The 18,287-nt window shown below is 44.8% G+C and overlaps 1 protein-coding gene across 1 annotated transcript in view; it reads right to left on the reverse strand.

Annotated features, from left to right (window-relative positions):
• ANKDD1B (ankyrin repeat and death domain containing 1B) overlaps positions 1 to 17,545 on the reverse strand; it is a 39,180-nt gene extending 21,635 nt beyond the window's left edge. Inside the window, exons 1-3 of the mRNA XM_065405885.1 lie at positions 17,452 to 17,545; positions 8,727 to 8,830; positions 6,922 to 7,020 (exon numbers count right to left, since the gene is read on the reverse strand). Of these exons, the coding sequence (XP_065261957.1) occupies positions 6,922 to 7,020; positions 8,727 to 8,830; positions 17,452 to 17,545 (297 nt within the window). The remainder of the gene's footprint in view (positions 1 to 6,921; positions 7,021 to 8,726; positions 8,831 to 17,451) is intronic.
• Positions 17,546 to 18,287: the final 742 nt, after the last annotated feature.

Below are 18,287 nucleotides of genomic sequence, written 5' to 3' on the forward strand. Positions count from 1 at the left end.
AAAAAGTTTGTAATCTAAGTACAAGACAGGACACAACCAATGGATACAAACAGACGGGGGAGTATGGAGAAACAATAAGGAAATCACATAATGGCTATGTCCTGCCACCAAGCTTTCTCTGTTCAGTCCTACCCCTTGTTCCCTGTCACAATCCCACTCCATCTCCCCTCTGCAAAGCAAACCAGGCTACTTGTTCCTCAATCTGTGATGCTAGTTCTCTGAAGTCAGTGAGAATAGACAAAAGCAGGCTACACAAGAGGACTGTTAAAGTCCTCCAGAGCCATACAGCCAAGGAACTAAGAGATTAAACAAGCCTGTTTCAGCAGTACAGGTGAATATGACACAGGGACATATCTCCAGGACTGCATAGGGAAAAAACCATCAGAATCAAGGGGTCTGCTGTGGAGACCTCTGGACTCAGAACTTTGAACAGATGTGTGTAATGATTTGCTATTATTCTTATGCTTCCCCTGCCATAGGGATATAATCATGTTGTATGAAGGATCACTGCCAAATTGAAAATCACATTTCTATCTGAAAATGTTGTACCTGCCTTTGTTACAGTCGATACTTAAAAAGGCTAGTGTAGAAGTTAGAGAAAAGTAATTATTTTACTCTATTTTTTCCCAGCTTGTCAACTTTGTATATTTGTGTATAGTTAGTTTCACTGTATTGTTGATGGTACACCTTCTTCCCCAGAGTCTACAATAGGATGCAGAGACAATGGGTATGTCTACACTACCCGCCGGATCGGCGGGTAATGATCGATCTATCGGGGATCGATGTATCGCTTCTCGTCTAGACATGATACATCAATCCCCGAACATGCTCCCTGTCGACTCCGGAACTTCACCGGGGCGAGAGGCGGAAGCAGAGTCGACGGGAGAGCGGCGGCCGTCGATCCCGCGCCGTGAGGACGCGAAGTAAGTCAATCTAAGTCGATCTACGATATGTCGACTTCAGCTACGCTATTCTTGTAGCTGAAGTTTCGTATCTTAGATCGCCCCTCCTCCCCTCCCTCAGTGTAGACCAGGCCCATGTCTTCATATGTGTTAGTACAGCATTCAGCATAATAGGTCTTTGATTGAGACTGTAGCCTCGGGGTGCTACTGTAATATAAATATTAAACAACAATGAACAGCAGCAACAGAGTTGAAAGTGAATGTGGAACAAGCATCACCCACTGTGCACACCTAAAGAAAGGGGGTAGACGGGTGGGATTGTGACTCACAAAGACCTTTCTAAGCAAACATGGGAGCAGAAGAAAGCTTAATTTTTTTTAAAAGGAGTTTTACAAATCCCACAATTTCACACCATACTATTCAAAAGGAGCTCAGTTAGAATACAGGCTTACATAAGAACTAAGAACGGCCATACTGTGTCAGACCAAAGATCCATCTAGCCCGTATCCTGTCTTCTGACAGTGGCCAATGCCAGGTGCCCCAGAAGGAATGAACAGAACAGGGAATCATCAAGTGATTCATCCCCTATTGCCCATTCCCAACTTCTGGCAAACAGAGGCTAGAGACACCATCTCTCCTTTAAAAAAATAGTCACTTTAATCATAAAAGTCCCCATCCTTGCAACCTGTGTGCATGTGCTTGACTTCAGCAGGATTAGCTGCGTGCTCAGAGTTAAACATGTGATTAAATGTTTGCAAGATGGGGTCATTAAAGTGTGCCTTTAATCATTTCTGGAATCTACCTCTCTGAACACAGCTGTACTTTAGAGGTGGCTGGTGTAATGTCAGAAATGTTAAACTGCCTGCGGCATTATTTCCCACACCTGCAATAATACTTTCTAGATGTTGTAATTCCAGGAATAAGGCCAGAACACACTGTGTCATCTCCACAGACATAGTATTAGACATTATTTCCATAGTGGACGAGTAAGTAGAATAAAAAGGGAAAATGCTTTTAAATATATCATTTTTAACAGGTAAGCTGAAAAATGAAGAACAATATTATGTTTATTTCCAAGGTTTTATTTTTTTTTCCAACTTAAATTTTACACAAACAATGATTTTTAAGAACACCTTGGACCCTACTGTTATTTATTTGGAATGTTATTTACTTGGAATGAAGATGAAATTCATACCAGATTCAGAAACAAAGTCAGAACATTTGATATATCATAGAATTTCTTATTAATTGCAAGCTACAACTGACTGTCAAAGAGTGCATGAGTTAGCTGCAAGTGCATTACATTATATGGATTTTAAATTTCCATCTGTAAAGTTCAATTAATAACGATGGGGAAAATATTTCCATAGGGTTTTTGGTGGAGGGAGAACTAGGGGATTACCAACATTTACTAATTAAATTAATTAAAAACTAATCCTTCCAAGCTTAATTATAATCAGAATAAGACGCTGAGGGGCATGTTTAATGAGGCCACTAGCATACACCTTTGTAATTCCACAGCTTTATGATGCACCCAAAAAATGTTAATGATCCCATAAATTTTTTAAAATTATTTTATTGCTTAAATATACTTTAAACAAAGCTCAGAGAGAGATATTGGGAAACAGTTTACCGCTGACGATAGCTTAATACAGTTTAAATACAAGTTATACAAATACAGAAGATACACACTTGGAATTAATATACATTACAATTATATATATTAGGGATTACCTCCAAGAACTCATGTGTGACATGTGAGGTCCCAGAAGACTGGAAAAGAACAAACATAGTACCTATCTTTAAAAAGGGGAACAAAGAGGACCTGGGAAATCATAGACCAGTCAGCCTAACCCCAACACCTGGGAAGATACTGGAACCAATTATTAAACAATCAGTCTGTAAACACCTAGAGGATTATAGGATTAAGCAAGGACAAATCATGCCAAACCAACCTAATTTCCTTCTTTGTCAGGTTTGGCCTAGTGAATGGCAGACAGAGTTGTAGATGTGGTATATCTGATTTACTAAGGCTTTTGACACAGTCCCACGTGACATTCTCATAAACAAACTAGGGAAATGTGATTCAGGTGAAATCACTATAAGGTAGGTGCACAACTGGTTGAAAGACTATTCTCAATGAGTACTTATGAATGGCTCACTGTCAAACTGGGAGAATACATCTAGTTGGGTCCTGCAATCGTATATCCTGGGTCCAGTATTATCCACATAACCCTATTACCCTAGGTCATAGCTAGCTCGAGTACAGCTGCAGCAGCAAGGGTGGTGGCACGGTCTAGCCTCCCAAGTACAATCCTGCCCAGGACCCAGGGTACACCCTTCAGCGGCTAGTCCGGGCCACTGCAGCTACCCTGCAATTGTTACTCAAGCTAGCTGTGATCTAGCTAGTTCAAAGCTGACTTAGGCACATCTACATGTGCTGCAATCACACTTCATAATTGTAGTGTAGGCAGACCCTTAGTCATTGGTATGGAGGACTATTGTCCAAAGCCAGCTGTCCACCACCTATAAAATTGATCTGTTAAGGTTATTATATTATAGCTGTAGTCATTTTAGAACTTTTCATATTAATCATACACATGGGTTTCAGCTTGTCAGACAAAAAAGGTACAATCACATGGCTAATTCGCTATGAACATTTTGGGTTCAGAATGATAAGACTTACTTAATTGTCTTTCCTGATGGTATAAATATTTAAGTTTCTAAATGGCAACTCTGTTCAGTTTCTCATCCCTGCTTGCAAGTGATTCACAATAAGGAAATCTCTGAGCTGTAATAGAAGTCGAAGTCTATGGGATATACAAAAGTTAACTCAGTTGCAGACCCTGGCAGCAGTGGACAATATTGCTCAGGTGATTTCATCTCTATCTTTCAAAAAGATCCCTGCAGATGATCTAGGTTAATTGCTCCACCATGCTAGAGTCTCTGCAGGATTCTATTCTGTCGCACTTCTTCTGTACTGTACATATGCAAACTGGGGAGAGGGGGAAGACAGTTTGGAAGGCGCAGATATCAGTATGCAGAGGACACTGAGCACCATGTCTCTCTCTCACTGAACCCAAAGGGTACAGTATCTTTGTTTTTCCAGTACCTGGCCAAGGTAGGGGGCTTGGAGTAGAGCGAAATGGCCAAAACTCAAACCAGGCAGGACGGAAGCGATATTAGTTGATTGGAGGAAAGCATCTGAAGGGCACGACAGGGATAGCGTCTGCCTCCTTGACTGAGGTGGTGTTTATCCAAGCTTTTGTCAAAGAGGTACACAACTTAGCAGTCCTTCTGAAGCCTCATTTGCCTTGGAGTCCCAAGTGGTCTTGGTGGCCCAAGTGACTTTCCATCAACATCTTACACCGTTTCTCTTGAATGTGGACCTTGTAACAGTTATTCGTGCCTTTTGACCTCCATTGGAATATTGTATAACACTGCACATGGGGCTACTCTTTAAAGACCACTCAGAAGCCATAGCTGGAGCACAGTGCGATATTAGCGATGAGAAGCACCAAAGATTGCGCTGGCTCTTTGTTCACTTCTGAGTGTTGCTATTGTTCTTTATATACAGCTTTAATTAAATATAGCTGCTTTCACATGCCCCTAGTGACTAAAGCTATGAGGATAGTTGTGATAAATCTACTGTGTAGACTGCACATACATTTTTAATCTAGGACTCTAGAAACCCAATCCTGCCTCAGTTGAAATCAAGGCCAAAACGCCCATAGACTTCAATGGAGCAGAACGCTCTGCAGAACAAAAAGCAGTTGTATTGCCAATGTCTGCAACAGTAACAGAAACCCCAGGTGAAATGGGGCTAGTGAAAAGTTAAGAGTGACGTCTTGGCACTTTTTCCTGATCAAACTAAACACTCCATTCTTCCCCTCGCTACCTCAATCTGGATTCCCATTTGCAACACAGAGCCAGGATTTGTGTGATGTAACACGGTAACCCATATGCCAGGCAACCTCCTTTCTCCCTTTGGGACACTTCACTGCCTTCAAACTAAAGTGTTCTAGAACGCCTAACTTTTGGAACATACCCTGCTATGGCATTTTTTGAAGCCTATGAATATCACATACTGTGGAAGAGGTGGGTCACACAAAGAAGCATTCACATATTTCACAGATAATTATTTTCCTCCTAGCTCACAACCAGCTGTAATGAGTAGCCTCCTCCCAGGTGCCTCATTGTGGCCTTAGGGCAGCCTTACAAGTAGCCCCTTGCCTCATTTTCCCTTTTGGGTTCTCACTAATTCCAAAGCAGCACACACTCAAGTCCATAACATAATTTATTAACCAAACATAATACACAAGTCTCCAAGAATAGTCCATATCAACCCAGTGCAAGTAGGCGTTAAAAATCATATATCCTCCTGGCCATTCACATAACACGTACCACTTTCCAGTGCCCTCTGCCTCACCCAGACTCTTTGTCAGTCCTCCTCTGTCCCTCTATCGACACAGCCACCCCGACCCTCCTTCTGGGGTACAACCCCACTCTTCCCAGTGGGAACTTCCACAGCCTCTTTATTGGGAGCCTCTCATTGTTCCTCTGGGCCCCAGCTCTCCAGCAAGGAGATACCAGTGGGTCATTTCCTCTACTTCTCTCCCTTCCTTCAGCCCTCTTTGGCCCTTGGCTCCAGCCCTCTGTCTTAGAGCCAGCAGGATGTCACTCTGCTGTTCTCCTGCCTTTAGCGCTCTCCAGCCCTGGCTCTCTGGCTTGGGAACACCAGCCAGCAATCCCCTTGCGGATCTCCTGCCTTCATCCTCTCTCATGGAGAACCTTCTTTCTCTGGTAGCTCTCATCTCCTGACTGATTCTGTCCGCTCTGATGCACTGGATCTCACCAGACCTCTTAGAGTATCCTAGATGCTGCCCCACCCTCTTAAGTGGCCCAACTGGGAGCATCAGGACAGGAACAGGGTCGCTGAGCCCCGTTCCTCTTAATGGCCCAGCCTCTCTGTTACTCTCGCCCATAATCAGGATTTGCACTCTACGTTCTTTTTAGCGATGGTTTAGTTTTAGTTTAGGGGGGAAAAAGTATAAAACAGGAGAAGTCTTGCATGAAAAGGGTATAAATATTTCTAGAATTTAAACAAAAACATCTCTAATATAATGTTTTAAGAACTCCAAAACCGCTCTGTTGGGCCCTTAAACAGGAATGAGAAATTCTAGAAGACAGGACAGAGACAGGGGCTTAAAATGTCGGTTTCATTTTTTAAAAATTACAACATCCAATTATTCATAGAAATATTGTCATGAATTACAAGTCATAACTTGTAACCCAGCTGTTTGGATGTATACATTTCCCTTCAGTGTTTGTAAGTCAAACATTGCAGCACTGTGTTAGTGTATGGGGAGACAGTGAAACAAACCGAAACAAAATTGAAGATGGCTAATCTATTTTCACCATATCCAAGCAGAATGAAGTACAAAAGTAAACAAACAGATATCTGGTGAAAAGTGAATTGCATTTTAAAAACTCTTTCCATTTGAAATCTGTTCATTCTTAGTAACCCATAAGGAATTTTGCTTCATTACTATATGGGCTGGATCTCCCACTGTGCTGCAGCCACTCTGCCTCATACTGCCGGCCAAAGTGGCTCTAAAACTGACAGTCTAGCCACCCACCCCAGTGCAGGGAGTCCTTTGATGGCATAGAGACAGCATAGTGGCTACTATACTACTCCCCTCTCAGCTGCCAGATTTGGAGGGGGGGGGGGGTCCTGGAGGAAAGGGGACGTGGCCAGTGGTTATCTGTTCTCCAGTGATCCCTGGTTGCTTTGTCAGCCCGTTGGGGCTATTGGTGGTGTAAATTAGAGCAGTCTAACAGCTGCTCTAATTTACACAAGGATCCAAACTGGTACACACCCACCCCAGGATTGGCATTAAATCACCTTTATACACACACACACACACACACACACACACACCCTGTGCTGTACTGTTGCAACTGTAGCAGCCAAGGGTTCAGACCATGTGTTTTGATCTGACAGTATTGGTTTGCTTACCTTATCTGCAACATCCACTCTAGCTTTGTGATGGAGAAGAAAATCCACAGTAGATATATGATTTCCTGCAACAGCAAAATGGAGAGCTGTGCGCTGCAGCTGAAATAAAACAAGCTTGGGTGGATAGGTATGTAATACAGTTATTTTTATTACACAAATTATCAGGATTTCTGAATCCTCTGATCAAAGCTCCCCAACACACATTCATTTGCACACTCTCTAGCCAAAATTTGCCATTATCTGTATTTCTGTTCCCTTGTATCTAAATTAAATATTGTGTTTAATGAAATCTAGTAGAACCAGAGTACAATAGGTATTTATGTGCCATTCTAATCCCTTCCCTGAAACTCACTAACGTGTCATAAACAGGGCTTAAGTAAACACACATTGCTTAGAGAGAGGAGATATGCTGTGCAGAAAACATTCATTTTCACAATTTCTATTTTACTGTTTGATTTTAAAAGCAAAGATTTAGGTGATATCTATACTATGAGTGCTATGCAATAGCTGTAGACCAGGCCTAAGATTTACATAATTCGATTTGTTTCTTGGTGATATCCTGGTTGCTACATATTTGTTTTTGATTTTATCTCTCTAATGCATGACTCGAATGCTCCTCTTACTTGGTATTAGTCACCATTTCAGTTTGGTCTGTTGTTTATGCAAATGAAGGTTTCCATCCTCCAACCCTCAATAAATAACTTTACACATGCAAATAATCTGAAGGAGTTCAATGGGTCTACCCATATGAAATAAGCGTGGTCTGCACTTAAAAATGAGATCAACCTAGTTACATCGCTCAGGGCTGTCAAAAATTTCATGCCCGGAGTACCATTAATAGCAGTATGTATTCATGGAAACAATATTCTTATTCAAAATAATGTAATTTTAAAAGGATCCTTTTTCTCTTTCTTTTCTGAAGGAGGACTCAGGAATCCAGCTGCAGGTACTCTTACTTCCCCAGTTCCAAACCAAGCACGTGGAAAAGGTGGCACATTTTTTTCAGAACTTGTGATTAAGTATTAGGACGTGCTAAGTCAGACAGTTTACACCTAAAAGTTTGATGCAGGCTGGCGACCATTTGTACCAACCCCCTGGATGGGCTGCCCAAGGGGAGTGAACTGCCGTGGACAGGCACTACAGGGGGACACTCTTTGTTATTGCAGGATGCCCTGGACTAACATCCTTCTCCATGAAATGCTGCAACACTTTGTGTAGAATTTTCTAGTCCAAATTTAGATCTACACCAAAAGGCTACAACTCTTGTTGATATCAATGGAGTTCCATCTGCTTGCACCAGGTCTGAATTCTGACCTCACCTTGTAGCCACAGAATACAAGTGCAGTCATGTTTCAGCACACATTGAACAACACAACTCTTTATGTGCATTTTAATCTGCAAAGCATTTCACAAGAACCAAAAATGCCTGTGAGGTTAAGTATACCCATTTTGCAGATGGGGATATTGAGGCAGAGGTTAAACTAATTGCCCAAGGTCACAGAGTATCAAGATTATAACTCAGAAGTTCCTGGCCCCACTCTTATACACTGATCACTAGACCTGTGAATTACTGATCACCCTGCACTCTTGTTAAGTGCAAGTGGAGGGCACTCTTCACTTCACAAGATTTGGGCACTCAACTGGACACCTGAAATACTACTTGTTCAGAGAATTTTCTACAAGGGTATCTTTATCCTCCTCCTCTTGCAATCAAATACACTAATACTTTTGAGATTTCACTTAGTGACCATACACAAGGCATATTTCTGGCAATTAAAATGTCATACACAGTATTTTATACTCACTGTATTTACAGCATTAATGTTAACATTCTTCCTAAGTAACTTCTCCATGGTTTCCAAATTGTTCATTTTAGCAGCATGCTGAAATTCTCTCTCATGTGGTAACACTGTAAAAAATGTGACAAAGTAGTTTATGGTATTTAAGAAATAGTCATAAAAAACTTAAATTATAACTCTACTTTGTTCAACATCTTCATTAATGATCTGGATGATGGGATGGATTGCACCCTCAGCAAATTTGCAGATGACACTAAGATGGGGGGAGAGGTAGATAAGTGGAGGATAGGGATAGGGTCCAGAGTGACCTAGACAAATTGAAGGATTGGGCCAAAAGAAATCTAATGAGGTTCAACAAGGACAAGTGCAGAGCCCTGCACTTAGGATGGAAGAATCCCATGTATTGCTACAGGCTGGGGACCGACTGGCTAAGCAACAGTTCTGCAGAAAAGGACCTGGGGATTACAGTGGATGAGAAGCTGGAACAGTGTGCCCTTGTTGCCAAGAAGGCTAACAGCATTTTGGGCTGCTTTAGTAGAAGCATTGCCAGCACATTGAGGGAAGTGATTATTCCCCTCTATTTGGCACTCGTGAGGCCACATCTGGGGTATTGCGTCCAGTTTTGGGCCCCCCACTACAGAGAGTCCAGCAGAGGGCAACGAAAATGATTAGGGGGCTGGAGCACATGACTTATGAGGAGGGGCTGAGGGAACTGGGCTTATTTAGTCTGCAGAAAAGAAGAGTGGGCGGGGGGGGATTTGATAGCAGCCTTCAACTACCTGAAGGGGGGTTCCAAAGGCATGGAGCTAGGCTGTTCTCAGTGGTGGCAGATGACAGAACAAGAAGCAATAGTCTCAAGTTGCAGTGGGGGAAGTCTAGTTTAGATATTAGGAAAAACTATTTCACTAGGAGGGAGGTGAAGCACTGGAATGGGTTACCTAGGGACGTGGTGGAATCTCCATCCTTAGAGGTTTTTAAGGCTCAGCTTAACAAAGCCCTGGCTGGGATGATTTAGTTGGGGTTGGTCCTGCTTTGAACAGGGTGTTGGACTAGATGACCTCCTGAGGTCTCTTCCAACCCTAATCTTCTATGATTCTACTCCCCTTACTTCCTGTTGTGATATGCACATCTTGTTTCAATATTCTATGTGAATTATTTGCTTTTTATCATGGAATTGTTGTTACAACATTACATTCCCCCCGCCCTCAGGCATCTGGTTGATCTCTCTAGTTCCAGTTCTTTAAGAACAAATAGAAATAGAATTTTCACAGCACAAAAATATCATTAATTGCACTTCCCAGCATTTATATAGTTCCCGTCACCCAAATGGGTCCCAGGGTGCTTTACAAATGTAACAACCAACAGTACAAAATTACAGGAACTATTTCACTCATTCTTTTAAATACAGCCACCTCAGGAGTGAAATGCAGCACTTGTTTGAGAGACAAGGTGCATGAGGTAATATCTTTTATTGGACCAACTTCTACTGGTGAGAGAGACAGGCTTTTGTAAGTTCAAATGCTTGTCTCTCTCACCAGCAGAAGTTGGTTCAATAAAAATATTACCTCACTCATCTTGTCTCTCTAATACCCTGGGACTGACACAGCTCCAACAGCATTGCATACAGCAGCTATTTAACAGAACACACCACCAATCTCCATAACACTGTCGGGCAGGAACTGATGCATGCATATATCCAAGTAAAACTGATAGAGGAGTTTAGGTAGAAAGAAGGTGATTACCTACATTGTAATTTGACTGGGACACCTGAGAGAATACAGTATTCCGATTCTCGGAAAATTCATGAGATTTACTAGAGCTTAAGAGCTTGGTTTTATGCCTCACCCAAAAAGAGAGCACCTCTAGCAGCAAAGAAACCTGGGGAAGCTAGGCTTTTTTGGATACAGTATTAACAAAACCACTAGGCACCCACTTGGTCGGCTGTGACAAAACTATTAATGTTTAATAAACTCAGAAAAGAGATTTCAAAGAGTGAGCATTAAACATCAGTCTAGCTAAAATAGAAGTCTAAGGCCATGTCTACACTTACAAGCTTACAGTGGCACAGCTGTACCGATACAGCTGTTCCACTGTAAGGTCTCCCATGTAACCATATTATGCTGACAGGAGAGAGCTCCCCTGTCGATATAATAAAACCAGCTCAACAAGCAGTGGTAGCTATGTCAGCGGGAACGCGTCTCTCACCAACATAGCACTGTGCACACAAGCACTTCTGTCGGCAAAACTTATGTTGCTCAGGGGGTATTTATTTCACCCCCCTGAGTGACAAAAGTTTTGCCGACAGAAGTGCTAGTGTAGATATGACTATAGACTCCTATAGACTTCTCTGTCAGCACACCTCTTTCCTAGCACAATAGATACAGATAACTAACCTTTAGCTGTTAGGCTAAATATCATAGAGACCAGATATCTAACAGGGGCACCAGTTTGGAACTGTCGCAGAGAGGACAGTGTTACCTACTGAACCACCAGCACCACTTTCTGCAGCAACTACTCGTTTCCTAGAGATCTTCTATCCAAGCCCTGACCCACTGCATTCTTGCTTAGCTTGAGGTCTAGTGAGATCACAGCTTGAGATAGAATGATTTCAGGTTACATTCAGGGAAAGCAGCACCCACTTAACTGTATCTTATCTTTTATCCCAGAATTATCTTTCTGGGAATAATCCACAGCCACAGTGGACAAAACAGACGTTCAGCTGGACAGTTCCAAAGTAATGCATTTATTATAGGCTTTTCTATGGCAATGTCACAGCAGTATCTAAGTACCACACAATGAATGTATTTTTCCACACAATATCCCTATGAGGCAAAGAAATATCATCTAACAGATGGGGACAAAGACCAAGAAAATCAGCAAGATGCAAACAAAAGTGCATTTCTGCATTAAATACAAAAGACAACAGCCTAACAAGTTATCCAGCCATGCTTCACCAAAGCAGTGATATCCCAAGAGCTATTATATTACTGTAATGTGGAAGTTCCCCTCCACGCTAAGGGCATGTCTACACCTACAGTGCTGCAGCAGCACAGCTGTACCAATGCAGCTGTTCCGCTGCAGTGCATCTGGTGAAGGCATAATAAAACCACCTCCGCGAATGGCAGAAGCTATGTCAGCAGGAGAAGCCCTCCTGCCAACGATGCGCTGTGCACACAAGTGCTTATGTCGGTATAACTTATATTGCTCAGGGGGCTGGTTTATTCACACCTCTGAGCGATATACATTATACCGACATAACCTGTAGGGTAGACATAGTCTAATTCTCCCTCTCACCTGGAGTCCTGAAGTCTGAATTTCTCAGTGTCACATTAATGAATTTTCAAGAGATCTTAATGTAAAAAAACATTCCACTCTGTTCACACTGTGCCTGGGATAAAGAGGAGTAAGACTGATGGCAGAAACAGTACAGGAAGCAATAACCTGCACAGAAACAAGAAAAAATCTTGTTTGGAAGGCCAAGCCTACAAATCCCTATGCTTCTTCTTCCATTGCCACATTTAACCATTATTTCAGCACTAATGGACCTGATCCTCCTTTACCTACATTGCTGCAAACAAGTAATAATTCTATTGAAATCAAGAGTTGAAAGAAAGGTCCTTTGGTATGCTCACTGTGTGGAACAAGGCAAGGATACGTGGTATGGGTTTTTAACCAGGCCGCAACTTTGTCAAAGTACATCCAAGGTTCTCATCAGGGGACAGCCCAGAGCAGTCACTCACTCCCCTTTGATCATTTGCCAATTCTTGGAGGCTTCCACTGCAGGGGGAGCCAATCATCACACAAGGAGGGTCTCTGTGAGCTCCACTTGCCTGCTAGCTCCCTCCCACTTTTGGGGGAAGACGCAAGAAGGGAGCTCAACCCCCAGCCAGCATCGCTGCCAAGTGCCTTGGCAGGGCGGTCCACCAAGATAATGCCCCGGCTCCTGGTTTGCATTTGCCCCCAGTGAGTTAGACACGATGCCTCCATCTCATAAGAAGATGCCCTTGGGATGCCTACAGCGTTACCTTTTTGGATCCTAAGCTTAAATCAGCCAGTTCCTGCACTGGGCACCTGCCAAAAGTTGGAACAACTAAATGACTCCCATGCAGGTCCAAGCTGTGACCTTTGGGAGGGGGAGAATTCCAGCCTTCTGGCTGTCCAACATCCAACCCCTAGGTTTCACTGGGAGGAAGGCAAACAAAAACAAAAACCCCAACCAGCTTCACTCAATCTGGTGGTATGGGGAAAAATTCCTTCCTAGCCCCGAAGTGGCAACCAGCACAGCCCACAATGACCTAGGTAGCGGAGGAAGGGTGGTGGACTACTGGAAACCAACAAACAGGAAGTGGCTCTGAGCACTTGGTTTTATTAAGTCCAAATCTCCTGGCTCCAAATCATTGGCCAAATCACAGGAAACTGCAGCCTATCCTGAAGTTCTGTTGGAGGTGGAAATCTCACATCCTGTCCTTTTGCCCTCTTCCATTGCAGGAGCCACCAAAACACATCCCTCGCTAAGCTTGAGGTCCGCGTTGCTTCAGCATTCTCTCTTGGAATGGTTTAGAGCAGGGGTAGTCAATTATTTTGTGTCAAGGTCCAAATTTCTTAGTCAACGTATAGTCAACCCAGGAAGTTTTTGGAAAGTGTAGGGGACAATTTCCTGGTGCAAGTGCTGGAGGAACCAACTAGGGGCAGAGCTTTTCTTGACCTGCTGCTCACAAACAGGGAAGAATTAGTAGGGGAAGCAAAAGTGGATGGGAACCTGGGAGGCAGTGACCATGAGATGGTCGAGTTCAGGATCCTGACACAAGGAAGAAAGGAGAGCAGCAGAAAACGGACCCTGGACTTCAGAAAAGCATACTTTGACTCCCTCAGGGAACAGATGGGCAGGATCCCCTGGGAGAATAACATGAAGGGCAAAGGGGTCCAGGAGAGCTGGCTGTATTTTAAAGAATCCTTATTGCGGTTGCAGCAACAAACCATCCCGGTGTGTAGAAAGAATAGTAAATATGGCAGGCGACCAGCTTGGCTAAACAGTGAAATCCTTGCTGATCTTAAACGCAAAAAAGAAGCTTACAAGAAGTGGAAGATTGGACAAATGACCAGGGAGGAGTATAAAAATATTGCTCAGGCATGCAGGAGTGAAATCAGGAAGGCCAAATCACACTTGGAGTTGCAGCTAGCAAGAGATGTTAAGAGTAACAAGAAGGGTTTCTCAGGTATGTTAGCAACAAGAAGAAAGTCAAGGAAAGTGTGGGCCCCTTACTGAATGGGGAAGGCAACCTAGTGACCGAGGATGTGGAAAAAGCTAATGTACTCAATGATTTTTTTGCCTCTGTCTTCACAAACAAGGTCAGCTCCCAGACTGCTGCACTGGGCAGCACAATATGGGGAGAAGGTGACCAGCCCTCTGTGGAGAAAGAAGTGGTTCGGGACTATTTAGAAAAACTGGTCGTGCACAAGTCCATGGGGCCGGATGCGCTGCATCCGAGGGTGCTAAAGGAGTTGGCGGATTGCAGAGCCATTAGCCATTATTTTTGAAAACTCATGGCGATTGGGGGAGGTCCCGGATGACTGGAAAAAGGCTAATGTAGTGCCCATCTTTAAAAAAGGGAAGGAGGAGGATCCGGGGAACTACAGGCCAGTCAGCCTCACCTCAGTCCCTGGAAAAATCATGGAGCAGGTCCTCAAGGAATCAATTATGAAACACTTAGAGGAGAGGAAAGTGATCAGGTACAGTCAGCATGGATTCACCAAGGGGAAGTCGTGCCTGACTAACCTAATTGCCTTCTATGAGGAGATAACTGACTCTGTGGATGAGGGGAAAGCAGTGGATGTGTTATTCCTTGACTTTAGCAAAGCTTTTGATACTGTCTCCCACAGTATTCTTGCTGCCAAGTTAAAGAAGTATGGGCTGGATGAATGGACTGTAAGGTGGATAGAAAGCTGGCTAGATCGTCGGGCTCAACGGGTAGTGATCAATGGCTCCATGTCTAGTTGGCAGCCAGTTTCAAGCGGAGTGCCCCAAGGGTCGGTCCTGGGGCTGGTTTTGTTTAATATCTTTATTAATGATCTGGAGGATGGTGTGGACTGCACTCTCAGCAAGTTTGACGATGACACTAAACTCGGAGGCGTGGTAGATACACTAGAGGGTAGGGATCGGATACAGAGGGACCTAGACAAATTAGAGGATTGGGCCAAAAGAAACCTGATGAGGTTCAACAAGGACAAGTGCAGAGTCCTGCACCTAGGACGGAAGAATCCTATGCACTGCTACAGACTAGGGACCGGGTGGCTAGGTAGCAGTTCTGCAGAAAAGGACCTAGGGGTCACAGTGGACGAGAAGCTGGATATGAGTCAACAGTGTGCTCTTGTTGCCAAGAAGGCTAACGGCATTTTGGGCTGTATAAGTAGGGGCATTGCCAGCAGATCGAGGGACGTGATCATTCCCCTTTATTCGACATTGGTGAGGCCTCATCTGGAGTACTGTGTCCAGTTTTGGGCCCCACACTACAAGAAGGATGTGGAAAAATTGGAAAGAGTCCAGCGGAGGGCAACAAAAATGATTAGGGGTCTGGAGCGCATGACTTATGAGGAGAGGCTGAGGGAACTGGGATTGTTTAGTCTCCAGAAGAGAAGAATGAGGGGGGATTTGATAGCAGCCTTCAACTACCTGAAGGGGGGTTCCAAAGAGGATGGAGCTAGGCTGTTCTCAATGGTGGCAGATGACAGAACAAGGAGCAATGGTCTCAAGTTGCAGTGGGGGAGGTCTAGGTTGGATATTAGGAAACACTATTTCACTAGGAGGGTGGTGAAGCACTGGAATGCGTTACCTAGGGAGGTGGTGGAGTCTCCTTCCTTGGAGGTTTTTAAGGCCCGGCTTGACAAAGCCCTGGCTGGGATGATTTAGTTGGGAATTGGTCCTGCTTTGAGCAGGGGGTTGGACTAGATGACCTCCTGAGGTCCCTTCCAACCCTGATATTCTATGATTCTATGATTCAAGGTCCGGACTCCAGAGAAAATAATAATAAGAAGAAACCAATAAAAATGATAAGTAAATAAAGATTTCAGGGTCTGTTCAAAAGTGTCTGGCGGTCCGGATTTGGCCTATGGTCCACCTATTGACTACCCTGGTTTAGAGTTTGAATAATGAATCTTTCCATGCTTGTCTCACTTTTCGTTTCCTGCCATGTTATCCACAAAGATAAAATCTCTCATTACCCTGCAGGAAATACAATATATTTTGCAGGCTAAACAGAGAGTTTAGCTGGTTGAATAGTGGAGGAAGAGGGTTCCAAGAAGCTATGCTTTTTCATTTACTCAATTTTTTGGTTAAATTTTTCATTTTAGAATTTTAATTTTTTCAGGTTTTTGTCTTTTCCTCCAAACCCTCTCCACTTTTTTTCCTATTTGGCATTGAACTTCGGGAAAGGAGAGAAAAAATGAAAAAGACATTTTAAAATTAACATTTCCAATGTCTAAAAAAGGGCCATTTTCCTATTAAAAAATTATTCACTTGACAAATTTCTGCCAGCTCTTATAGTGATATTACTTGACTTATCAACTATACCTTATTCTATAGCACCTTTTCCCACCTAACCTCAAAAGCGCTCTCTGTATGGGCTGCAGACAGGAAGTAGGATACTACACCCCTGGAGACTGCAAAAGTTTTACCATTGACTTCAATGGGGCCAGACATTCACCCAACGTCCTTTCATAGTTGATTTGGGCCCTGATTCTGCAAAATGTATGTACATGCTTCAAGCATGTGAGCAGTCCCACTGAAATCAGTGGGATTTCTTATGCGTTTCAAGTTAAGCGTGTGCACAAGTGTTTGCAGGTCCAGGGACTTGGATTGTAGATGGGCCAAAACCAGCACCCCTGATTCTCATTATACCAGACTTGTAAAGACTGAGGGGCTCTGATAGATACTTGATGTACATTATTTTTAATGTACATAAAATTGTACATAGTTTGATTACTTCCTTCTCTGCCACCTTTGGTATGTTCCTTGCTTTGGGGCAAAAAGGAAAACAAAACAAAAATGGACCTAATAACCTGACCACTTCACTTGCATGTTGTATCTTGTTCCCCCACCCTTTGTCTGCTCCTCCTCTAGTTCAGAAGGTAAGCTCTCTGGGGCAAGGTGTGTGTCATACACTCAAAGCCTCCTGATTAGATGCTACTATACCTATAACACAAATTAATAATAATCCCCCCCCAAAAAAAAATGTTGGGAGGGGAGGGAATTCAGACTTGTAGCCAAACTTTATAGCTCCCCTCCAATTTCCACAGTGGCCCAACCCAGAACTGCAGAGCCAAACACCCCAGGCCCTTGGGAAAGTCTGGATCTTAACTGTGCAGCTTGAGCCCGGTCTAAAGCGGATCAGGGAGGGAACACAAAGAAACCGGCTCGACTTCGGTCAGCTTGCTCCGGTTTCTCTCAATCCAGGCTCAGGAAAACACCTCCTGCAACGGATCTGACGGGGATTGTAAAACGTGTCCCACTCCCCAAGAGATGCAAACGGCCCGGTGCAGAGCCGAGGGACAGCCTCTGCCCAGTCTAGCTGTCTAAAAGCAGTTCTTTCCTCCTCCTGCAGCGGGGCTGCTCTCTCTCAGCTCTCCCGCCTCACGCCCGCCCCCGTTGCCCTTCTGTGGTCTGCCCGCGTCGCGATCCCCGCTGCCCCGACCCGCTGTGGCCGCGCAGCGCCGAGCCCCAGCCACGCGCACTCACGCGTCTCGTAGTCGGCTGCGGGTGCCTCCGCCGCCGGCTGCGTTCCATCCTGTCTGGGGCTCAGCGCGCCCAGGAAATCGCTCAGCGCCTTCATAGTGCGGCCCCAAGTCCTCTCCTTTGCCCTTCAGGGAAGCAGCCGCCTCCAGGCAGGGCTCTGGGGCTAGCTACTCAACAGGGTGCGAGGAGGGAGGTGCCAGCTGGCAGCAGCGCCCTGTGTGCGCAGGAGAAGCATTTGACTTTGACTTTGTTTTAAGTGCATAGAAAAACCGGTTGGTTAGGGTTGTAGGTTGTGATGATGCGGGCTATAACCGAGAGGCAGTCAGAAGAAAAGGGCCACCCTGCCCTCCCAGGAGTACTAGTCAGGGCCGGCTCCAGGCACCAGCCCACCAAGCTTGTGCTTGGGGCGGCACCTGGAGGGGGGCGGCGCGGCGCTCCGGCCGCCGGGGAGAGCGGGGCCACGGCCGGGCTTGCCGCCCTCCCCCTGGCGCCCTCCCCCCAGCCGCCGGGGGAGAGCAGCGAGCCCCGGCCGGGGAGAGCCGCCCTGCCCCCTGCACTCTGGCCGCCGGGGGGAGAGCCGAGCCCCGGCCGGGGAGAGCCGCCCTCCTCCCAGGGCTCCGGCCGCCCTCCCCCCCGGGGGGGCGGCCGGAGGCTTTTTTGCCTGGGGCGGCAAAAAAGCCAGAGCCGGCCCTGGTACTAGTACTAGTGAGCTGCCTAAACCTTGCCAGGCACCATCGAAGTACAACTCCCATCACCCACCTCTCACTCACCAGCTTTACTGCCTCCTTGACAAAAGGAAAAAGATTAAAATCACCTTAAAATAAGGCAAGCAGAAGCAG

This window comes from Emys orbicularis, chromosome 6 (assembly GCF_028017835.1).
Source record: "Emys orbicularis isolate rEmyOrb1 chromosome 6, rEmyOrb1.hap1, whole genome shotgun sequence".
Lineage (NCBI taxonomy): Eukaryota > Metazoa > Chordata > Testudines > Emydidae > Emys > Emys orbicularis.